The 24512-nt window shown below is 37.4% G+C and overlaps 1 protein-coding gene across 1 annotated transcript; it reads left to right on the top strand.

Annotated features, from left to right (window-relative positions):
* Positions 1–23936, top strand: LOC146456851 (adenosine receptor A1-like). Its single transcript, XM_085092900.1, has 2 exons — positions 1–96; positions 22582–23936. Exon 2 carries the CDS (start codon positions 22613–22615, stop codon positions 23543–23545), a length of 933 nt encoding a protein of 310 aa, XP_084949026.1. The 5' UTR covers positions 1–96; positions 22582–22612; the 3' UTR covers positions 23546–23936.
* Positions 23937–24512: the final 576 nt, after the last annotated feature.

Raw genomic sequence — 24512 nt, 5'->3', positions numbered from 1 at the left:
TTTCATGAAAACAACGGGCAAGCGAGAAAAAGGACAGTTATTTCCGATGCCTCCACCAAAAGACTACACGTTTGTGTCTACTAAGCCTTGCTAAAGGTAAATTAAATTTTGATATGATTTTCCTTTTTCTTAGTGTTTTGCTATTGAGCAAGACTTTGATGATAGGAATATAGCTAACTGTTTCATCGAACAAACTCAAAACCTATTTGCGGGCAATGAATTGCATCGCGTGTGATGTTACAGTTATTGTTATATCATGTGTGTTATATACATAAAATATTAGTAGTGACTTTCTAGAGATCACGGAATCCTAATTGAAAAGATCCCTCACTGTCGTCGCTCCTTTCCAGTAATGAAGGAACGGTTTATGAAGGGGTACAAAAATAAGTTACTCGTGACAGTTTATAATGTAAATGGCTCTGCGAAGGAAAAGAAAAAAAGACATATTTCGCACACAGCCATAAGGTGTATTCTTTCATAATACATTTTTATGACTACTGTCGCATTTCAAGCGGGCATATAATCCAAGTTTTTCCTTGCAAGGGAAGTCCACATGGATGAAAATCCAGCAAATGAAACGTTTGGGCACTGGGTTCTTGATGTGGGAAAAATTTAACCAGAAAACCAGAATTTTACTTCATGAGCTCATGATGCCGCTCGTCAATAATCATAATAATGACGCTTTAAGTCTTCCGCTCCTTCACCGCAAAAAAAGCCGAGTAAAAACTCCTCAAAATATTGAGTAAAACGTTGAATCCACAATAACTTGAAATGATGAGTAAACTGAAGTATGAATGTTGAGTAAAATCCTTCCAATGGTGTGCGTAGAAAGTACTAATGCGTGAGTAAAATAACTCACACATGAGTAAACTTTACTAAATACATTGAGTAAAAGCACAAGTGTTGAGTAAAACTTACTCAACATTGTGAGTAAAAATTACTCAGGTGAGAGTAAAATAACTCACTTTTGAGTAAAATTCACTCGAAATAACGAGTATAAGCACTCGAGCCAATTGAATCCACAATGACTCATTATTTTGAGTAAACTGACAGTTTACTCAAGGTTTGAGTAAAATGACCTCAATATACGGTTTTAAGACAACTCACAAAATTGCATCCCGGTTTACTCTTTTAATGATTAAACGTGACTTATAGTTAAGAGTAAAATTATCCTCACATCACTATCTGAATAGCAAAATTTTTCATTAAACTTAACCTTGTTAACAAACTTGAATAAAATTAATCTTGATATATATACACGGTATAATCTTTATATTATGGTATTTTAAAACTTGCTTTTTACAATAAAGAGTATAGCCTGTTTACTGTTATATATTTCAAATGGAAAATGTGTCATTTATAACTATAATGAACAACAAAATCAACAAGCACCAAACATAAACATACGATTTAAAGCCAAGTGAAAACAGGACTAACGTAAGCAAGTGTTTCCACTTGACATAAAACGTTTTTGAGCCTGTGCTTACCCTTATGTAATAAATAGCTAGTGAAAACCAGGGTTAACGTTTAAAAGTCTTCTGAAATGCAAAAGTCAAGAGTACAAATGTCTCTGTATTTCCATTATATCAAAACGAAAAATGGCTTGCCTTTCAGGAGTACTATATAATATTGAGGGTGCTTTAGTGCAAATTTAGTGTATCCATGTTGCCACTGAGGGCGTGCAAGCAATGCAAAACAAAACTTTGATTATCACAAATTGAAGTACCTTTCTCTGCGGATAAGTTTGGCTCTATTATAAAACAAATAAACAAGCCATAGCTGTGCTTTGTTCTGTTTTAAGGCACAGAAGTAGGGAGAAACATTTGTCACCCATTGTTTCACCCTTCACGTCTTTCATGCTCTCGTCAATTCCTTAAATGCTTAATTTATAACCGCAGAGAAAAGCACTGCATGGAAAAGTCCACATGCAAGGAGATAACTGATAGTTTGTCAAAGTGTAACTTCTTGCATGCATAAAGCTGACCTGGTTCAATTTTTAGATCAACAAAGCTTCAGTATGTGGCAAAAGACAAAAGTTAAGTAGCATGTCATATCTGGGCCCTGCTAGACCACTGTTGTCAGTTACAGTATATGGACAATTAGCTACACTTTGACAAACTGTCAATTTCATTAACAAACGTGATGACAGAAGCCGGTAGCTTCTTGCCATCATGAATTTGCAAAATACATTTTTGCAAATACAAAAAAATGTTTTTTAATCCAGCAGGGTAATTAAACATGAAAACAATTTAATAGCAGCTTAGTAACCCAAGAGTTGCCTTGACAAGGCTGCTAGTAAATAAACATAGTAGCTTCTTATCAGCAGCCAAATGTAGCTCTTGATCATGTGAATCCAGGCGGCCCTTCAGTATTATAAATGGGAAAGGCTCCTCCCTGTCCAGAGCAACCTGTTTGGCGGTCATGTCACTTTAGTCCTATAACACAAACAAAAATAACAGTGATAAGTTATTTCTAATGTGTACCAAGATGACTACATGTAGTTCTTAATGACCACATTTGATACAGTTGTACATCATAGAAAGATACTACTAGTACAACTGGTAGAACATTAACTGACTGGTATGACATTAAAGTACAGTGGAACTGTAAACCACTGGTGTGCTACCATGTGCTACAATATAGTGTAGTGGAACAGTTGCTGAGTGATACAGTATAGTGTAGTGTCGTGGAACAGTGGTTTAGCGGTACAATATACATGTAGTGAGGTGAAAAAGTGATAAACAATGGTCAAGTGGTGTGATGTGGTGTAGAGGAACAGTGGGTGAGTGGTATGATTTTGTGAGGTGGGAAAGCCATGGAACAGTGGCCAGCAGAACAGGAAGCACTGGTGCATGTGCAATATTTACAGTGTGATGGAACAGCCACTGAGTGGTATGATAATAGCCAATTTTCCAGTTGTTGTTCATTGACCTGGCCTTTCAGTGAAAGGCTGGTTTTGATACAAACCTCTTCGTCTTTCTCATGTAAATGTTGAGTAGTTAGCATAAGGACAACACAATTTACATGAGAAAAGTAGTGAAGTCCAAATCAAAACAAGGTCACCGCCAGCCTTGTTTCATAGGCCAGGTCACTGAGCATGCAATTATAAAATAGGCTATTATACAGCAGTGGCTGAGTGGTACATGTACAATACAGAAAAGGACTCTATCATGTGAGAACTGCTACATATCAAGTGAATTACAGATAATTATGGAGTAATTAATGTTAATTTCAAGGGAACACACTTTTCTGAATGATTCACAAACTAATGGTTCTTTATTACTAAAGAATAAAGACACAAACACAATTCTCCTAAGAATTCCCCCCTCCATAACGAATAAACAATAATAATAATAAAGTATGATGCAAAAAAGTGCATAAAAGGCATTTACCTGATGCTGGCAGGTATCCTCATCTGACTCCCGAATTGAAGAGGCTGAGGACAGGCTGTGTTCACTGACGTTTTTCCGTCTGGCATACTCTTTAACCTTAGGCCACATTATAACAAATAATTATTTTGCATACATGTACTACATTACTGATTTATTTACACATATAAAATTACAAAACGTACAGTGCAATCAATAAGGATATGGAGTATAATAATGTACGCATATATACATAACCTAAATAAACATGGGCTCAAGCAGCACTGGAAGATTCAAGTAATTAAATACCGGTCAAGAAATGCATGTACCGTTAATTGCTTTATGATCAATGCCTGCTTGTCAAACATCAGCTTTAAATTGCTTGATACAAACATTACACACAATCCTCAGTAAGAGATTAATCGTAAATTGCCAAACTTTCCCTCACTCAGAATTGAATTACATCAGCTTCCAAATTCATCATTTTGCTTTGAATATCCTCTAGAAAAGTGATGGAAGAATGCTCTTATAATAATTGCTTGATTTCCTTTTCATACATGCAGTCATCTCAGACTGAAGTACATGCAATATACTGTATCACTTTTATACATTGCATTTGGTTACAAGTAAAATCACTCCTACTCTGTAAGTGCGAAACAATTTCTTCCTGTTGCCTGTCTTTTGCCTACTTTTCTAAAGCATTTTTTCAAAGTTGCCTGACCAATCTTCTCTTGTTTCTGACTCTTTTCCTAATTTTGCCTTGAACATCAAAAGTGAAACTTGTTTTCATCACTTCAAAGAAAGCACTAAAAAAAAATTTCTTGTTGTTGTTGTGTTTTTGTCAACCACTTGTTACCACCTGTCACTTCTCATGTTCCAAGTAATGAGCGGTTTTAAAATCGTGTTTAATCCACTCAACTTTGGAGCAAGTAAAAAGCGGGAAATCCACTTTACATAACTATGGAAGACCACAACATGAAGAAATGGCAGATAACAACAGTGGCTCTGTAAAACGCTTTGCAATCATATTCTGGAGTAGACCTACAGTACAAGTAAAAGTTAATTGGCATTCCAAATGTCACAGTAAAGGAAAGTTGAAATCTGTAAGAGTTTCTCATGAAGCTCATTATATTCAAGTTACTAGCATTTCCATAATGAAACCTCTCTATTGGAAAAAAAAAACAGTGAGCAAATAGACAGGTAACAAGAAAAACAAATTGATTCATGAATTGCATGATTTTGGCCTACATGTATGTCTTGAGTAACAGGAAAATAATTGTTCTTGTTTGGTTGGTAGTTTGTAGTAGTAGTAGTTTGCTTTTTTTTTTTTTAGTTTTAATGTTGAGAAACAGTTTTGCTCGAACATCCAGTGGGAGGCATGAGGGTTACATGTCTCCTCATTCACGCAAAACAGTGCATCTCCATCAGTTAGCTAGCTGAATCATTGGTTTGTAAAAACACAGAACATGTAAAAATTAATTTTAAAAGCTTTAGAACTTGAAAAGGACACAAAGACAAAAAATATTAATCTTCACTTAATGCAGGGTTTTCTTTTTTGGCCGGCAACTGGTGATTTTTGCCGCCTGTGAACAGCTCAGTCGCCGGCAATTGCGCAATAAAGAATCCTTGCTGTCATTAATTTTTTGGTCAAAAAGAATGTTCTAATGCACCCACTATTCTCCACCTGCTTCTCCCCAGTCGACTGCAACTTCATTTGAAAAGGAAAACCCTGTAATGATAACTAGTTTTATTTCCTACACAAAAAGAGTCGGTCGTTGCTTTAGCTGATATCAAATAAACAAAATCAAACCAGAATAATGAACTTCACTTTGTATATCATGTGCGTCAATACTGTATAATAAACTTTCAGAAGCCTACATGCAGTGTATCTACATGAACAGGAATTTTCTGGATGATCATTGCTATAGGTAACTTATAAAAAATATCATGTAGTGTGGTGACTACTGGGAGTTATGAAACCAAAAAAAAGGAGCAGATAAAAAATGACTGCCACATTTGTGGACTTAGCTTGCCAAGAAGCATTTCGAGTTTTGCAACTAGAGCTGCAGTCCTAAGTCCCACCAACAGCCAAGTTGAATATCTGCATGTATACATGCACATAAAAACAGAATATAGGGAGATTAAAACACTTCCTACAGTGTAGCTGTCCCACTTATTTATTCTGTCATTCAGGAATGGGTGCCACTCTTAAGATAATCTGTAAACTCATCAATACTCTAATATTAAAGCCTAATTCAAATATAAACCAAGATCACGTTCAGTGTACAAGTAAAATCACTCCTATTTTGTAAGTGTAAAACAATTCCTTTTCTATTGCCTGTCTTTTGCCCACTCTTCTAAATCAATTTTTTTTAATCACATGTAGTTGCCAGCCCATTTTCTCTTGTTTCTGCCTATGTGCTCTCTGAGATCATTTTATTGCTGACTCTTTTCCCAATTTTGCCTTGAACATCAAAAGTGAAACTTGTTTTCATCACTTCAAAGAAAGCACTAAAAAACAATTTCTTGTTGTTGTTGTGTTTTTGCCAATCACTTGTTACCACCTGTCACTTCTCATGTTCCAAGTAATGAGCGGTTTTAAAATCATATTTAATCCACTCAACTTTGGAGCTAGTAAAAAGCGGGAAATCCACTTTACATAACTATGGAAGACCACAACATGAAGAAATGGCAGATAACAACAGTGGCTCTATAAAACTCTTTGCAATCATATTCTGGAGTAGACCTACAGTACATGTAAAAGTTAATAAGCATTCTAAGTGTCACAGTAAAGGAAAGTTGAAATCTGTAAGAGTGTCATATGAAGCTCATTATATTCAAATTACTAGTATTTCCATATACCGTAATGATGCCTCTTTATTGAAGAAAAAAAAAACAGTGGGCAAATAGACAGGTAACAAGGAAAAAACAATAAACTGATTTACAAATTATATGATCTTGGCAAAATGTCTTGAGTAACAGGAGATTGTTTTTAATGATAGGTGGTAGGCACGAGGGTTAAGCGTCTCGTCATTGATGCAAAACAGTTAACTACTGTAGCTCATTGTTTTGTAAAAACACACAGAACATGTAAATATTATAGCTTTAGAACTTCAAAAGAACGCTACGACAAATCTTCTGCCGTTGTTTTAGCTGATATCAAATAAACCAAATCAAGCCAGAATAATGAACTTCACTTTGTATATCACGTCCGACAATAAAGTATAATAAACTTTCAGAAGCATATAATGTATCTGTTGTAGTTTAATTTAATCCTTGGTTCAATTTTTATTTTTTTGGTTCTTGTGTATGGTAATGTATGATAATTAATGAGTACAACACAATTTATTAAAAGGAAAATAAAAACTGAACCCAGGATAAAATCGAACCACAACATATCTACATGTATCTATAAGTAACTTATAAACAATATCAAGTAGTGCTGGTAACTACTGGGAGTCATGAAACCTAAAAAATGGGGCAGATAAAAAACGACTGCCACATTTGGGGACTTAGCTTGCCAAGAAGCATTTCGTGTCTTGTCACCAGCTGTACTCGTCACTAGGGCTGCAGTCCTGAGCCCCACAAACAGCTGAGTTGAACATCTGCATTAAAACAAAATATAGGGAGATTAAACTGTTTTCTGGCTGTCCCTTTTATTTGTTCTGTCCTTCAGGAACGGGTGTCACTCTTAAAATAATCCGCAAACTCATCAAGAACCTCAGTCAAATATGATCAGGATCACGTACAAACAGCACAACGGCAAGTCTACTAAATCAATTATTCGCGAGGGAAAGGAATCAAGAATGGTCTTAAAACAATTTAAATCAGCAAATCTACTGTTTAACACTAGAGAATTGTGCCATGAAAAGGTTGTAGAGATCAGGAAAATCGAGAACGCTACGCGCTAATCTGAAAGCTTAAATTTCGAGTAGGCCGCTTGATCTAAAATCGTAATTTTTGACGCCAATCGTTCAACAAAATAAATATCACTTGCTTTTAACTAAAGCTTACCTGTTTAAAGACAGAATTCATCCACATGTTCTTGTTCTGAGTCATAAATTCAAGCTAAAACTGAACGACATAAGTATGAAAACCCGCCAGAATTGCTCCCGCCAGAATTAACGATCGAAACGATCGAAAAGAGAGTGCGCAGTACAACAACTGCTGACCAAAACGGCTCATTCATTCCCAGTCTGGCCGACAAGTCTGTCCCAGTCTCTCGTGAAATCCAAGACCTTTCGACTAAACAGAACTTTAGCGACTTAAAACAATTTTCTCTTTTACAAACCTTTCGTTAACACTGTCATAAATACACACGGAACCTGCACACGGACTAGTTTTATTTTCTTCAGCAATAGCGGTTCTTAAGATTGGTTACAAAAAAGGGTATGAGGTATTTACTAAGTTCTACATCCCGGTCTCCAGCCACTAAATTTGCCCTTATATAATTACCCTTCAATTCATTTGCCTTCGGAAGTAATGAACTGAACTTCTCCGCGCTCTTTGAATAGCCAACTGCTCGGCTTTCTGATGGTAGCTGGGAATCTTTCGGAAAATATCTTGCTTTGGTTTGAAATGATTTTTTCTTGATGCACATGCACACGCCCCGATTTGCTAACTTAGTTTAAAATGTAACCGTAAAACAGATTTTTATCAAGTATTCTTCAACAACAATCTTCAAAAGGAATTCGCAGTGATCAAGAATTTCATAGCCTCACGAGCTCTTATGACACTTATTCGGTGCTAATTAACACTGAAGTTTACACATTTACACAAATTCGGGTAAATAATTATACATACATATGGGGTTTTGATTCCTTGCTGAGTTTTGTTACATAGAGGCAGTGTAACAAAACACAACAAGGTGTTGTGCATTATCTCGTTTACACCTATTTGGTGTTACTTAACACTAAATTGGTGTATTTTTCCAATTACACTTGTCTAGTGTTTTGGCAAAAGAAATATGGTGTAAATTTATACTACCCTCAGTGTCACCATAACACCCTCACTTTTTCTGTGAAGAGATGAGTGTGCGCTGTGAGGCCAGATTTTGGCTACGCCTGATGCAGAGTTCCCCGAAAAGTATGATAGGAGCTATTTGACAGTCAACTGATTTACGAGTAGAAGGTATTTGAAGAAATCGTCTTTATGGCTATTAAAAATTGTCAAAGTGACAGTTAATGTGTTGTTTTAGAATTGGTACCTCTTAGGGGTGATAAAAATTGGGGGCCCCATCCACAAAACAGGATCATGAAACCTCTTTAAAAGGTTTTTATCATTTTTCAAAATTTCTGACGACCACCCCCGTCACTTTTATATAGGACTCTCCCCCCTCCCCCTTTTCCCACGGCAAATTACTCTTCACCCTAGACATGCCGCGGGACGATTTAATCGGCCCATAGACTAATTGGCCTTTTCATTTTAGTTCAGCTGTTAAGCAAGTGTAAGAGTAAAATGACTGAAAATGATTTAGTCTTGGCTGAGTAGTTTCTACTCAACTATAAGAGTAAAAGTACTCCTCATAGAATTTACTCAACATTAAGAGTAAATTCTACTAACTATTTCGGGTTAATCATTTTACTCAAATCGGGAGTAACTTTACTCAAAATACTGAGTAAAATTACTAGTTTACTCTGAAAAAAGAGTAAGTTTTACTCAATTGAAAAATGGCTTTTTTTGCTGTGTTGGTACAATATAACATTGGAGTAAAAACATTACCATCATTAAAATATCAAAAGTTGCTTTAATTTGTTGGACTCAGTTAGAAAGAAAAATAGCAAGTTCAGAATTAAAAAACAAAAAAAAAACATTTAAAAATATTCGTTCTATTGTCACCGACTAGCCTGTTATATTTATCTCCAATTTAGGTTATCAATTATTCATTACACATCAAAGCTTTTAAGCTTAAAAGATAAAAATGAAATAAAAAATCATAAATTAGCGCACTATCTAACCCTGGAAGAAAGGCAAACTTCCTTCGTGGAATCTGCTCAAACCTTTATGGAGTTAATTGCATGCATTTTCAGCGGCAGGTAACTGGACAGGTGTTTGGGTCGAATGAAAAAAGAGTTGTGTATACCTTGTCTGACACTATAATCGAAATGGAAAAAAGTAAGTAGATACTATGACCTACTCTCTTCTCTTTCACTTTTCTGTATCTTCGTCTTCATCAGAATTGTTTTGCTTGCTTGTTATTCATATACACTCTGAGCTCAGACTATAATTTTTTTTTTCGAACGAAATAAAATAGCTTGGGTCACAAGAAAGGATGACACAAACGTTTGCAGGAATATATCGACAAAAACAAATAATTTTTTTCTTATATGGGACATTAAAACATATTACCGTTGCTTCATGGGAATAAACAGCATCGTTCCGCGGGGAAAAGAAGTTACCATGGCAAGTGTTTTGCATTGGCTTAAATTGCTTATTCCGATCTCCCTTTATTATGCAAATTACTAGCCAAAATGCTGACTACGTGCATATCTGTTAACCCGAGAAAGCCCTGTGGATCAGCTTATGTCAAAAAGCTTTCAAATAAGGGTGGTAAACAGAGGGGGAAAATAGGAAACAACTGCATTAGCAAAACACAGAGCTTGTACCGTATGTAATAACCTGCGAGACATATATAACACGAAAAGCTCCTTGATTAGCCGCAGCGGAAATGTATTTCATGTTATAACGAGGAGGCATAATTTCCTATGAATTAACCATTTAAGGACGGTGCCTACTGATACCGAAGTATTTTTGTGCGGCTTATGACTATGCGGGAAAAAAAACAGATCTTAACAAGGCCTCTTGGAATCCAAAAAGAAACCTGGGGGTAACCACGCATTTTTCAGAGATAACTGAGCAATAATATCTCCAAAAAGCGCTAAAATATAAAGCAATGTATGGATTTTTTTTCCTAAATTGAAGCTTAATTATCTAAGAAAAATGCATGGTTACCCCTAATTTTATTTTGAGATACCAACAGCACTTGCTAAGTTCTGCTTTCTCCCTATAGTTTTAAACCGCGCAAAATTATCCTGTATTAGTAGGCACCACCCATAGGAAACCCGAGTATTTCGAGATGCGCAGATCGTATGCGCAGTAACAATAGTAGGCACCGTCCTTAACAACTAGCTCAAACGACTTCTTTTAAACAGTAGTTTGTCAAGGTCTGTACCGACTAGACTTAAGTCTACGATATATGACTTGCCTTGCCAACTATATTATAACTAATTTTAACCTGGTTGCCTAGCAACATTAAATTTTCAGAAACACATCTGAGTGTGCAAGGAAACAACTATTCGATTTCGTTGAAGATGCATTTTGATTTTTGTTTACTTAAAATTAAAAAAAAAAAAAAAAAAAAAAACCAAGCAAAGATCAAATGAAACCTGAAAGAAAACGAGCAAATTCATTTGTTTTGAAGAAATTTCTTTCCTGTCACATCTGTTATCCAGGCTGCCTATGAAAGCAAGCAACATCAAAGATTGGAAAGTTCTGTAGTGGATATAGTATTTGTAACTAGCGTGTTCAATTCAATCAACGATAGACTCAGCAATGGCCATGGACCTGTTTCTAACTTAGGATGACAAACAAAAGCTGATAGCAAGCAGTAACCAGGTGTTTTCTTTTCTTTTATTCATTATGAATAAATTTCATCAGTCTCCTGCCAGTGAGTGTTTCGAAACCGAGGACTAAGTCACCGATCACTGCTAAAATAGCAACAAAACCAGTTCTTTTAGAAAACTGCTACAATTTTAAGCAAAGAAAATAATATATATCACGGCACAGAAAAAAAAAAACAGTCAAAAGGGGAAAAAATACAAGAGGAACGCTACAAAATGACACTTCATGTTTACTTAGCATCCGTGCAGGTAATTTCAATGATAGATTTGCCATTTCGCATAATCTTCTCGTTCTTAGTTGGTTTGTCATTAACCAAGACATTGATGAAATGAATAACTTGCAAAATTCAAACCTTTATTTATCCTGATTGACTTGTTATATCCCTGACTTTAATCCTACCGCCTCCCATATTGTATTTTATTTATTCTATTTTCTATGATAGAAGTGACCTGAGATAGCATCGCCCCTAGATCCTTTTTTTTGTCTCTACTTAACATTAATAGCTTCACGTTTCCAGCAGAACTAGTTTACTTAGCGGTACTTAAACACCGCTAATGCAGTTTCTATTGGTTCTGAGCAGAAAAAGAAAAAAGGAATTATCTGCTCACAACGCCATGAAGTGCGTTGTTTGAAAATGTATTTTCATTTGCAATGACTGTCAAATTGCGCGCGGTTCTAATCTTTACCCTCAAAAGCGATTCCAGACATTTTAGCACTATGTTCTGGTGTGTTCTATGTTCTATGTCCTTCAAAGTTACATCCAATAAAACAAAATAACCTAAACATGATGTGATTCTGGAGGAAAAATGTATGATTTTTATCGAGGTTTAAATTGAAAACTGGCAGTAAGTGGTACGAAGTGCTAAGACTGAAAAATCCAGTGGCAACTGGAATAAAGCTTAGTACCGAAATTCCAATTCTCCACTGAATACTGAGTTATTTGCTTTGGTTTAGTTCATACGTTTGTCATTATCATAATAATGAGGATGAAATTTTCTTAGGTCCGGTTCATACGTCGAACTTTACATGAGCCGAACCGAATACCTAATTATAATTTTTTTATTATTTATTATTTGGGTCGACCTTTTAAGTTCGGCAGTTGATTCAGACGTCGAACCTAATTGAAGTCGAACTTAATTAAAGTTAAATTGAGAAAATAGATTTTCGTAGTCAGCGGCTGTTGTTTTTACTCAACAAGATTCAAAATGGCCGGTAGGATGAATTCTGACATGGAAGAGCTTGTTTGGTAAAATAATGAAAACAGGCCAAACACGGCTGTTACGCCACAAAATGTAATAACTGACACAAAATGTAATAGTAACGCAAAATGTAATACCTTTTGACGCAAAATGTAATAGTAACGCAAAATGTAATAACTTTTGACGCAAAATGTAATAACTTTGTTAACGCAAAATGTAATAACTTTTGACGCAAAATGTAATACCAGGAAGTAACGCAAAATGTAACAGTATTTTCAGTCGGTCTTTACAGTATGTTGGGAGGGGAGGAACACAGCATCTGCGATGCTGCATTTTACCCGGAGGTTGACTTTGATTATTTTTCTGCAGATATTTGATTTCTGCTGATTCAAATTGCATCAAAAAAGAAGTACGCGATGATTGACCATTTTAAAAGTAATTTCCCACGCTAAATAAAGCCGCGGTAAATTTTACCGTTGTAACATGCGGTTACACGTGAATTGTTTATTATGGTAAATTAGTCGCCCTTATGGCTTCATTCGAACTACAATAGCTGTAGGGGAAATAATCGCTGGCGATATGGCAAGATTTAATGTTATCAAGGACGGCGGAACATTTTCCAAGTTGTGGTGGTGGCGGGGGGGGGGGGGGGGGGTGACTTGTGACATGAATTGAGGAAGCTGAAGAAATTCTTTTTCTCTTCGCTGTAACTTCCATCTTAACGTGAAATCTGATATATCAACAATAGCGCGAAGCAAAAGAGACTTGTTTAAATTAACATTTTTTTTTGCGGCTTCGTGTTGGTTTCAAATGAAATATCGTGATTGGCTTTCTTGCCTTGGGTATCGAAAAACCCTATTTATTTACCACGTTAACTGTTATGGGAGCTTTTTTATTCTTTTTGACATATCAATGGATATTCTCCATGGCTATCTATAAAATAGGGAACGGGGAACGGAGGAATGGGGAATGGGGAACGGGGAATCTCTAAAATAGGGAATCTCTAAACGGGGGAATCTCTAAAAGGGGGAATCTCTAAAATAGGGAATCTCTAAAAGGGGGAATCTCTAAAACAGGGAATCTCTAAAAGGGGGAATCTCTAAAATGGGGAATCTCTAAAAGGGGGAATCTCAAAAAGGGGGAATCTCTAAATGGGAGAATCTATCAACAAACTGGATAAATCTATGAACTTTTTAGAAGTGGAGTTTTTGCTGAGAGACCTTTCGCATTTACAGCATTTGCCAACAACCAATTATATTATTGACAGTCGTTGTCATAATTACTAGATCAGTATAAGATAAAAATAAATTGTTGTCGTCGCTTGCCGCAATGTCTTCGTGGGGAGGTCTAAAAAAGTTTATGCCAATCTATACCAAAGGGGCCACATACAGCGAGAGAAATCGAATTTTCTGCAGCATCTTACTGCAAAACGGTAAAGATGAAAGCGCAATTGAATCTCTGAATAAGCCGTAGACTCAAAATGACTGGAACTGGAACCGGGCCTGGCATCTGTAACACGCGTCGACCATCATTAACTGGACTAGACAGACGTCTGGACGCCTGCAAAAAGCTTATCTAGTGATCAGTTCAAAAATGCAAATTGTGAAATTCGCGTTGTTTGTGTTACGATTAATCCATCAGCCTTAATGGCCTTACAATGATGTCTAACAAAATAACCCTTTCTTTGATATGTGTAAAACTAACCAATTTCCTATTATGCCTTTCGAAAGTTGCAACAAACGTCATCAATGTTTTTCAAGAAAAAATAAAGGTTTCACCGGTCAAGGAAAAATTCACCTTATCTATGATGTTATCACTCAGGTACCAGAGGTATGTCGGGACATGTCTGACGTAGGCCGGAAACCACCCAAATGCTAAATGTTTTCATTGTGTCATGTTTAGAAAGTTGAAACTAAATACCACGTTACTTTACTGTCTGGACAAATATCATTGCTATTATATGTCCTGCTAAGGTCGACCATGAAAACTCTCTTGTGTTCCGCGTTTCTTCTTGTAACTATTGCAAACAATGTGCTTGATATACATGCTATATCTTCACTTGACGACGAGACATACAGCACTTTTCTTGAGCTACTGAAAGGAGAATTTAACGTCCCATTGCAACAAAGGAGCACGAAGCAGAAATCTGCTATCGTACGCTTTTGGCGCAACCGTGGCCATTTATCTCTTCAAAGAGGCAACGTATGCTTTGATGGTAAGCCAGTTTTACGAAGTCAACTGTATCGAAAGTAGTAGCGAAAGCTTTCAAAGAAACTAAAGGATCTGGTGTGAGAAAACTCTACCACCATTTAAAAGACGTATGCAGTGGCGTGGGTGAAAGAGATGTAAGATGTGTGCTTGGAAAGTCTCGTCTGCATCAACGGCTAAACGTACGATTTCAAAACAAAGCTATTCTAAAGCCAATACGAGCTAGAACTGTCCAATCCCGTCATCAAGTGGACTTAGTAAGTATGGAAAGTACTCCTGTAAAGAGAAGGGGAAGAGCCTTTAAATATGTGCTGTCATTACTGGATGTGTTTAGCCGGTACCACTGGCTTGTTCCACTGGAAGGAAAAAGAAGCAGCTCGATCGCAAAGGCAATGTCTACAATTTACAAAGAGCATGGTCCTCCCCGTGTCCTTCAACATGATCAGGGACGGGAATTCGACGGTGCTGTTAAAAAAGTTGTGCAATAAACTCGGTATTAAAATAATTAAAGGGCGTCCATACCACCCACAATCACAGGGAAAAATCGAACGGTCCCACAGATCGTTTAAGAAGAAGGTGATGTATGACTTATTGTCTATGAGCAAGACTGGGGTTAACTTGTTAAAATGCTTACCGGATTATGCAAGAACTTTGAATTGTGAACCAAAGGAGGAGTTATCTTGGAAGTCCCCCTTTGAAGTGTATTACGGACGGAAACCCTTCAGAAAAGGTTATATATCAGGGGCTTCTACAGCACAAGAATGGAACGTTGACGAAGAAGAGTACGAACGATTGACGTCGTCGGTTCCTAAAGATTATAACTCGCATGAATTACAAATAACGAGAATTCGGAAGGCCGCCGCATTGGCCAGTAAGAGATGCGAGAGTCGGATGATTGAAAAAGGACTGAGGAACAATCCTCCGTCAGTTTATAACATTGGAGAAAAGGTTCTTATTCGTTACCCGACGGCGAAGAAGTTATGTAGTAAGAGATGTGTCTTACCAGCTAGAGTACTTAAAAGGAATTTGCGCACTTGCAAGTACAAAGTAAAATTTACATATCCGGCCAAGTCTTCAAATACCTTAAGAAAATGGATTTCCGTCAATGATATAACAAGCACGACAATGAATAAAGAACATGAAAAGAAAAAACTTGCCCGCCAAAGCAGCAAGAAGAAACACAGAAAAAATACTTTATTCCTTTCTCAAATGAAAGAAAGAAATTCACCGACATGCAGTCTAAGATTCATTTCTTAATAAGCTTTGACCCACCCAAAGACGGCAACTGTCAGTTTTCTGCAGTATGCCATGAACTTATGAAAATGGGCATATTCCGGTCAGCAGAAACATTAAGAAAGGAGATAGTGTTGTTTCTAGAATCAAATCCAAACTCTGCAGATGGTACTCCATTAGAATTTTTCTCTGGGGTACCATGGACGCAGTATCTACAATCAATGGCACGTAATGGAACTTATGGCGACCATATAACCCTGCAAGCCATAGCTAATCTATTTAACGTACAGCTTGTAATCTACTCCACACTCGGTACTTTGGCTACCCAGACAATTACCCCTGTGAATGGGTGTCCAATTGCCACTTTTTATTTAGGCCATTTTGCAGAAGGAGCTGGGGAGCATTACGTGTGTTTGGTGGACGATAGACAAGAGACAAGGGCTGCAAACGAGTTAAATGTTTCCCACTCTCTCATGGACGAAGCAGCGGTCCCGCATGGCAATAGAGAAACTGAGAAAGAAGACGATGATGATGAAGACGCCAGTGATAAAAATTGCGAAACGCAAGCGCACGAAAAGGTAGACGAAGCTGAAAGTGTTCCTTACCTTAATCCGGATGTTTTAGAAAAAGTTATTAAAGCAACATTGAAGACATCTCCACAAATGCGTCAGACTCTAAGGGCTGTTTCAAGATTTTTTCAGCGAGTGGTGGACAGTGTTCCCTTTCCCCGGATTTACATTCCAGGGTTAGAAGACTATTCCGATATACGCCACGTCAGCTTGCGGAGGATTATAAAAATGAAAGGAAAGAACAGTGGTGCAGTAATTGCATTAAGGCAACTTATTCACTCTAGTAACTGGGCAAACGCCTGGATAAGCCTTGTTGCTTGCGGCTTAGGATGGTTTGCAGTATCAAAAATTGACTGGAAAAAAAATTAATCTGTCTTCCTTGCCGGTTCAGCCAGTTGCACTGGTAGTTAAAATTTAAGTTTAAGAAGCTAAAGGTTCAGTTATAGTTCAGTTATGTGTATGACTGAGGGTTTTCAGATTGTGGACGATTGGCGGGATCAAAGACAGCGGTTCATCGTTAGATTATGTACTGACAAATTTCTATAACTAAAGAGTTGAAGTTTCTGTTAAAAGCATTTTAATTGTTGTTTGACATGTAAAGAACTTTTTTGTTACTGTTCGTTGCTCCGTTGGTTTGAAAACAACAATGTCTAGTGATTCGCAATAAAGCTATCTTCGTTTAGTTCAGTTTCAAAACAGATTTGTCACTTGGATAATCCTTTGCTCCTCAGTGAAGCTCGGCAGAAATCAAATATCTGCAGACAAATAATCAAAGTCAACCTCCAGGTAAAATGCAACATCGCAGATGCTGTGTTCCTCCCCTCCCAACATACTGTAAAGACCGACTGAAAATACTGTTACATTTTGCGTTATTACATTTTGCGTTGCTTCCTGGTATTACATTTTGCGTCAAAAGTTATTACATTTTGCGTTAACAAAGTTATTACATTTTGCGTTACTATTACATTTTGCGTTACTATTACATTTTGTGTCAGTTATTACATTTTGTGGCGTAACACACGGCTCCTATTGGTCGAGATAGGAAGAATATGACCTTCAAAGCTGATTTGCTCTTACGAGTACGTCTTTCAAAGATCTCCCTTTTCTGTACGAACGTAGGGAAGGGTCTTTGTAGATATCTCTTAGCAGAGGGTGATTTTCTATCAAGTGCCATTTACTCATCTGAATTGTTTTAGGTTAGGCACAGAAGGGCGATATTCCGTAACAAACGCAAAATGTTTTTGCGCATTTTTTGTTTGTTTTGTAGTGCCGGCATTCTTTCGCGAAAATTGACTTCTGAAAGAGTTTTATCTATACGGTTATCGAGGTAACCTCTGTAGCGTAATCTCTGTTTGAATAGAGTAATGTTTTCTTTAAATGCTGTTTTTGAAGATTTTGTTCTGAGAAGTCTTGAGGCTTCGCCTTTGATATAGCCTGTATTGAAAAGTTTCTGTCCGTTTGAAGTGCGTGTGCACATCAAGAATAGATTCCTTTTTTTTAATAATCTTTCGCATCCCAGAGAAGTATATTTGGTTGTTTCGAAACAAGAAGAACAAGCACATTCCTCTTTTCCCGCCATCTTGTGCAAAATGAAGTCCTTTGCGCATGCCAAGTCGATGGAACACGCAGACCTCTGTGATAGATATAATTTATGTATTTTTAAGTAACGTGTGCATTTGGTTCGGCACATGTGAAGTTCGACGTCTGAATCGAAATCGAACTTTTGCCGTTCTATTCGACTGGCGCAGTCGAATAGAACGGCGGGTCGACCCCATTATACTGATCTGTCGATCCTAGCTGATTCATACGTTCAGAAGTTCATGAGAAATATTTTTTAATGGCACTTTCTATTTCCTTTAATTTGTTATTTAATCAAATTACAAATTTCGTTCTATCGCACAAGACAACACATAAATCTCAGGTCAGCTTAAACAGAATGCGAGATTCCTTGGAATAAACCACCAACATGGTGGCATTGACGTCACGTCGTCACGTGCACACGCCCTATAGCAAGAGAAAAAAAAAAACAAACAAACGGGAGTAGAAACATTGCAATCATCACGAGAGAAGACGCATATGCAAAAATGGCATCAGTTTGTGGAACATTAAGGGCTGTACCTATAGGTCGTTTTCACGTGACGTCACGCATTGGTCCGCCGCCATATTGGTGTACCACTTTTAATTACGTGATACGGCATTGGTAGGTCACAACGGCAATTATTCCCACCAGTAAAAATGAATTTACTGAACAAAAGCGAATCAAGCTCCGAGGATAATTCGAAGGCTGCCTATTCTGCTCCGATTTCTGAAAATGCAAAGAAACTGGATTTTCCGGTCAGAGATCGATATTTGCAGAAAATATCCACAATTGGAGTCGATCCAGTGTTGATCGAAGGTAAACACTTTCAGCCTGACTGTTTACCTCCGATCGAATCCACAGATATCTTGTGTTATCTCGTTTTAGAGACAAGCTTCTACACTCATCATTTGACATCTGCTGCTACTTTTTTTTTAATCCACAGTGTATTTTTTCCGAATTCATCAATAGTTTAATCTTTTCCATACGATTTATAGTTTTTGAGTTTTGACGTTGCGCGCAATGTAATTTAACGCAAATTGCGCTCTGCGTTCACAAGCAGCTGCATTCATTTGCCTCTATCTCTCTTATTATTTGTGCTATGGTGCTACTTTTATTAATGGATAGTGTAATCTAATCCAAATTCAACGAAAGTTTAAGCTTTTTCATGCAATTCATAGTTTTTGAGTTTTGACTTAGCGCGCACAAGTCATTGAAATTTTCCGGCGTGTTATTTAACGAAAATAGGCCTTATCACGGTTTTCGACGCCATTTTGACGAGTAGGCAAACACGTCTGAAATAACAGTGTTTGTACGGAAATCCGATGTCAAATAATTTTAAAAAAACACCGCTTCTGAAAAATTCATGAATTGGAAACTTTTGGCACTAGGAAAACGATTTTAACAAAAAAAAAATTGGAGGGATGTAGCTGTGCCAGAAAGCGTACAGTCGTGTTTTGAACTTTCCATACATTTGTCTGTATTGCGAACCAGCCGTGAACTGCTACTAAAAATAGTTCGCGGGAAAATAATACAGGGAAATGTATGGAAAGTTCAAAACACGATTGGACGCTTTCTGGCACAGCTACATTCCTCCAATTTCTTTCTTAAAATGCTCTCCCTAGTTACAAAAGTTTCCAATTCATGATTTTTTCAGAAGCGATGTTTTATGAAAATTATTTGACATCGGATTCCCATACAAACACTGTTATTTCAGACGTGTTTGCCTACTCGTCAAAATGGCGTCGAAAACCGTGATAAGGCCTATTGGGTCACGCGTTCACAAGCGGTTTATCATTTGCCTTTATCTCTATTATTATTTGTGCTATGGTGCTACTTGTTTTAATAGATAGTGTATTCTAATCCAAATTCAACAAAAGTTTAAGCTTTTTCATAGGATTTAGAGTTTTTGAGTTTTGACTTAGCGCGCACAGGTCATTGAATATTTCCGGTGTATAATTTACCGAAAATTGGGTCACGCGCTCACAAGCGGTTGCATTTATTTGCTTCTATCTCTGTCATTATTGGTCCTATGCTGTTCACTTTTTTTTTTAATAGACAATGCCTTCTTTTTCAACTTAAGCGAAAGTTTAAGCTTCTTCATATAATATATAGTTTTTGAGTTTTAACTTAGCGCGCACAAGCAATTGAATTTTTCCGGTGTATAATTTAACGAAAATTGACTTACGCGTTCACAAGCTTTTGCATTCATTTGCCTCCATCTCTCTCATTATTTGACATATGCAGCATCCCAGTGTAAGCGATTTCCACTGGAGGATAAATTTTACTTTGATTGACAGCATATTGCTGTCGGTGTAACCACCCGTTGCGATATTTGCGAGAACGGTCTTTCTATAGTCTTGTATCCCTCACGTTCTCGCACTTCGAATATCTTGTATTTAGTGGAAGAACTTGCGTTTCTTCGAGTACGACACTGACATAAAAAAAGACAAAAGCTTAAGGCTACACTTTAAAGTAGGTAAAGGTCTTAAAATCTTCCAGCGAAGCGAATATTTGGAGACTCGCTTGTTAATGTTTCAATTCGTGGGTCCGTGAATCGCGCTTCATGAGCTTCCTTTTTGCGGCTGAACGTTATCAGATCACTTGTGTTCGGGTGCGTAAAACGCACAAGTCTCGGCAAGCGGAAACAAAACAAAAAAGCAATTGAGAAATAACGCTAAGAATCATGTCCTATATCTTGATCTTTTCTCACGTCGCTGGTCGCTTTAAGATAACTAGTAAAGGGAAAGCCGCTGCTTTTGCTTGCAGCGTTTTCACAAAGACTTACTGTATTACGGTAATTTTCAAAGCGTTAAACGGAGTCGGCTCTTTTAAACGGTTCCGTTTAAACGTTTTCTTTCAAGCGTCAAACGGATACTTGTTAACAATTTGGGACGTTCATTGAGGAGCGAATTTTCACCCGAACTTTCGATAAGCAATTTCGAAACTTCGCTATTCTCAACAATATTTCGCTCGAATAGATTTATTCGCCGGCTTTTCGACTGAAGAGCAGCAAGAATTTTTGTTTTGACTGATACAATACATGCGGTTACGGTGGTTCCCCGATAATTCCGTAGCGCTGATAATTTTACCCTCCTCAGCCGCTTCTGCTTCGGCCTAACAGCTTTGCTTGATGAGGTCGCCTTCAGTCCTCATTTGGTTTTTCCCATAATCATTGCAGATTACAAAGTCGACGTGCACGTACAACAAGCACCGCAGATATCCAACAAAATGGTGAAGGAGTTGATTACTCTGGAACGCGAGTACGTGCAAAACTGCGAGAAAATTTTCACAGGAGGTGACAGGAAGAAAAAGTAGCTTGCAAAATGATTGGCTACTTTTCGATAAAGGCGTCAGGGAGCGGTACTTGTTTTGTGTACCGAGAATTTTTTTTCAAGCGCTGTTTGCTCAAAATTTAATTTTCGCTTGCAGGGGACACTTTCAAGAGTTACAAATCAAAAGCGATTTGGCCGATTTCAGTAAAATTTGGCCAGATGCTAGAAAAATATACAACCAACAAAAACATGTCGGGGAATTTGATAATTCTTAAAATTCTTTCCTTGAAAGCTATTTCCGTGCGTTCACTCCGCACGGTTTTCTCGCAGTTTTGAAAATGTTTTGTAACTTTTGAACGAACTCGAATTAAGGAAAACCCCAACACGTTTTTTAAGCTTTTGGGATCCTGATCTGGAGAAAAAAAAAAAAAAACAAACTTCCAAAATTTAAAAATCGCATTGAGTTGGAAATCTTGAACGATGACCTGGACCTTCAAGTTCCGACTTTACGGAAAACCTGGGAATTTATTTTCTTGGAAAAGCAATGAAATATTTGAATACCCGGTTCTATTCTTAGTTTTCACATGACGTCATAAAAAACTGAAATTCATAATTAAACACGATTTTGGGTTTTTATCTTCATCACATATAAGAAAATCTAAATTTCCATCGGCTTGATAGTTTTCAGCAGGATAGCATTCTTTGTTTTGAAAAAAGAGCAGTTTGAATTTTAGATTTTTGCGTAGTGCGTGACAGATGGATTGCTCCTCTGAACATGTCACGTACATAAAAACATCGATTCGCCTCGTGTTTTTTTTTTTAGGTCTGATCAGCTAACATGTAATAGAAGCGTTAATGTCAATGTGTGAAAGTTCAGCAGGGAGAAGAAAGGCTTTGAAATAGCCAAGGTAAACTCCAGATGTTTTTGCTGGTTTCCGGCCGCCATGTTGGTGCCCATCAGACGGGGCACCAACATGGCGTCCCATACTAAACTCTGTAATTTTCCGCGGTACATTTTCTCGAATAACTCGATTAGGAGATATCGCACAGCCCTGTGGCTTTCACACGTTGTTTATGTATCACTCTTCTAAAACATATCAATTTCTTGACTTTATCTTTTGAGTGGTTGAGGATTTTATTTTTTCACTTGCGTGACGATGTGTGAGGTGAAAACCACCTATAAGCTTTAATTTGATATAGGTTTTTGGGTATCTGTGATATAACTGACAGGCGCTATATCCGTTTAACTGAAGCCACCCCTGAGGGTACACGGTAATCTTAAAACATGCAAAAGCTCTGTTCAGAATTTACAAAACGTTTAAAAAATGTCCCTCCTATTGTTACTGACAAGGTTCCCGTTTATTGGCACTTTGGGTAATAATTATTCACTTAACACATCATTGGTAAAAATGATAAGAAAAGGTCTTAAACTTAACGTGTTGAGTCACCCTGAAAGAAAGGCGAAGCAACTTCCAGTATGCAATTGGAATTGTAGCCTGGAGTAACGTTTTTATGTTGCATTTCTACTTGTAGGATTAAACTGGAGTTTCAGTGCAATCAAAAAATGGACTTCAACGAATGGAACACCTTCTGGACCGTGTGCTTTGGGGTGATGGCCCTCTTCATCATCGTTGGAAACACTCTCTCCATCGTAATTCTTTCCCAAAGAACGCATCGCAAGCGTCCCCATTTCTTGTTAATCAGTTTGGCCATCGCTGATCTGCTGGTTGGATTGTGTGCAATTCCGATTTACATTAGCTTATACACAGTAAAAATGACATGGCTAATGAGACTTATTGATGACTGCGTCGACATGTTCACAGGTTTATCTTCAATTTTTACCCTGGCTGTTATCTCTCTTGAGAGACTAAACGCCATTGCCCGCCCTTTTCACCATAGACAGCTCACCCTACGCAGTTACGTCATTGCCATAGCAACGCCGTGGATCTTCTCACTAATGGTGACTGCAACTCGAGTTTTCAACGCTTTCTCAATCTTAACTATGCAGCAGTTCTTATATGTCGTCATAGCAAGCTTGTCGACACCTTTGTTGATAGTATGTATTTCTTATTACCTGGTTTGGAGAAAGCAAGTTTCCCGCATACATAATGAGACTCAAGCAAGACACGAAATTAGGTTATCAAGGACATTGCTCCTGATAACAGCAGTCTTTATTTTGTCATGGTTGCCATTCCAAGTGTTAATGATCATAGTGCATATGTGCATTCCATGTAAAGTTCCTGGTGTAGTTGTTTTCGCTGTCAAGGTTTTGCAATATAGTAATTCTTTCATCAATTTTGTCATTTATTGTGTTAGAATGCCAAGTTATAGAAATGCAGTGTTACAAATGCTTCCTCTGCGTAAATGCAGTCATTACCGAAATCGAGTTCTTTACCCGCTTACAGACAATGGAACAGCTGTCGCCCTAATTTCTTTCAAAAGGAATTTGCATTTTGCGCCGCCCATCACTCAGTCAACGGCGTATAATGAAGACTAATGTGTCCCAAAAAATCAAAGAATAGATGAAGGAAAAAGGACGGGTAGAAAACATGACACAATGTGCAATACATTAATTTAGATAGTCATGAGGTGGATAGGTAAGTCTATCTACAGTTCATATATAAGGATAGATAACAATTGTAATATGTCTTACAGTATTTTGTGCGTCGATTCGTGGAGGTAAAAGAGGGTTGCCTGTAGCAGTGATAGCGGGAATTTGAGCTTGCATTAAATCCTTGTTAACAGATAGGAGCTGGCAGGCTGCAGCATTTCTAAGCGAAAAAAAAAACTGATTAATTTTTTCTTAGCCGGTTTGCATTGATTTCCAGCGTTTCTACGGGTCTGAGAACTCCTCTTCAAAATGCACAGCGCATAATGATCGAGCCTAAAATATTTTTTCTTTCATCAATTCTGGCCAACTCAGTGACAATGAAATTTTTTTTTACGTGCGTATTATAATTTCTTTTGAGTAAAAAGTCATTAACTTGGTGGACAACACCACTTTATTCTGTAGTTCTTGGTTTGAACGCAGAGTGCCAGTTTCTTCCTATTGCATGACTCAAAAAAAATTCAATACAAAGACCAAGTGCCATTTCGAGCTTTATTGCAGTCATCTAGTTCCACCATATCTTGAATGGAGAGCTGCGCAAAATTTACATGTAGTTCTCTCCCGTGATCTTTATCAAAAAATTGCCACCTCTGCTAATGAAAACTCCATCACTTAAGCCAAAGCTTGCTGAAACAGCTGCTATAAAATGTTTTATGGAGATTGTTCCATGCACCCAAGTGGCATAAATTGGCAGAAAAAGTTGCCTTAAGATTTTGTCACTTGGTAGGGAAAGTTTTGTAACAGAAACATATTAACTACAGATAATTGGCTGCGGCATTCTCCTTTACACATCTTACATCATTGTGACCAAAAAAGAACTGAATTCGGTTTCTTAATAGCATGTGACGACAAATGT

Source organism: Pavona decussata, unplaced genomic scaffold, assembly GCF_977016875.1.
Source record: "Pavona decussata unplaced genomic scaffold, jaPavDecu1.1 SCAFFOLD_254, whole genome shotgun sequence".
Taxonomy (NCBI): Eukaryota; Metazoa; Cnidaria; class Anthozoa; order Scleractinia; family Agariciidae; genus Pavona; species Pavona decussata.
Note: the sequence above shows the minus strand (reverse complement) of the source record. Positions and strands in the feature narration are given on the sequence as shown.

Bases quoted from the DNA above. Each gene is read 5' to 3' on its own strand.
- LOC146456851 (XM_085092900.1), top strand. From the start codon at position 22,613: ATGGACTTCAACGAATGGAACACCTTCTGGACCGTGTGCTTTGGGGTG.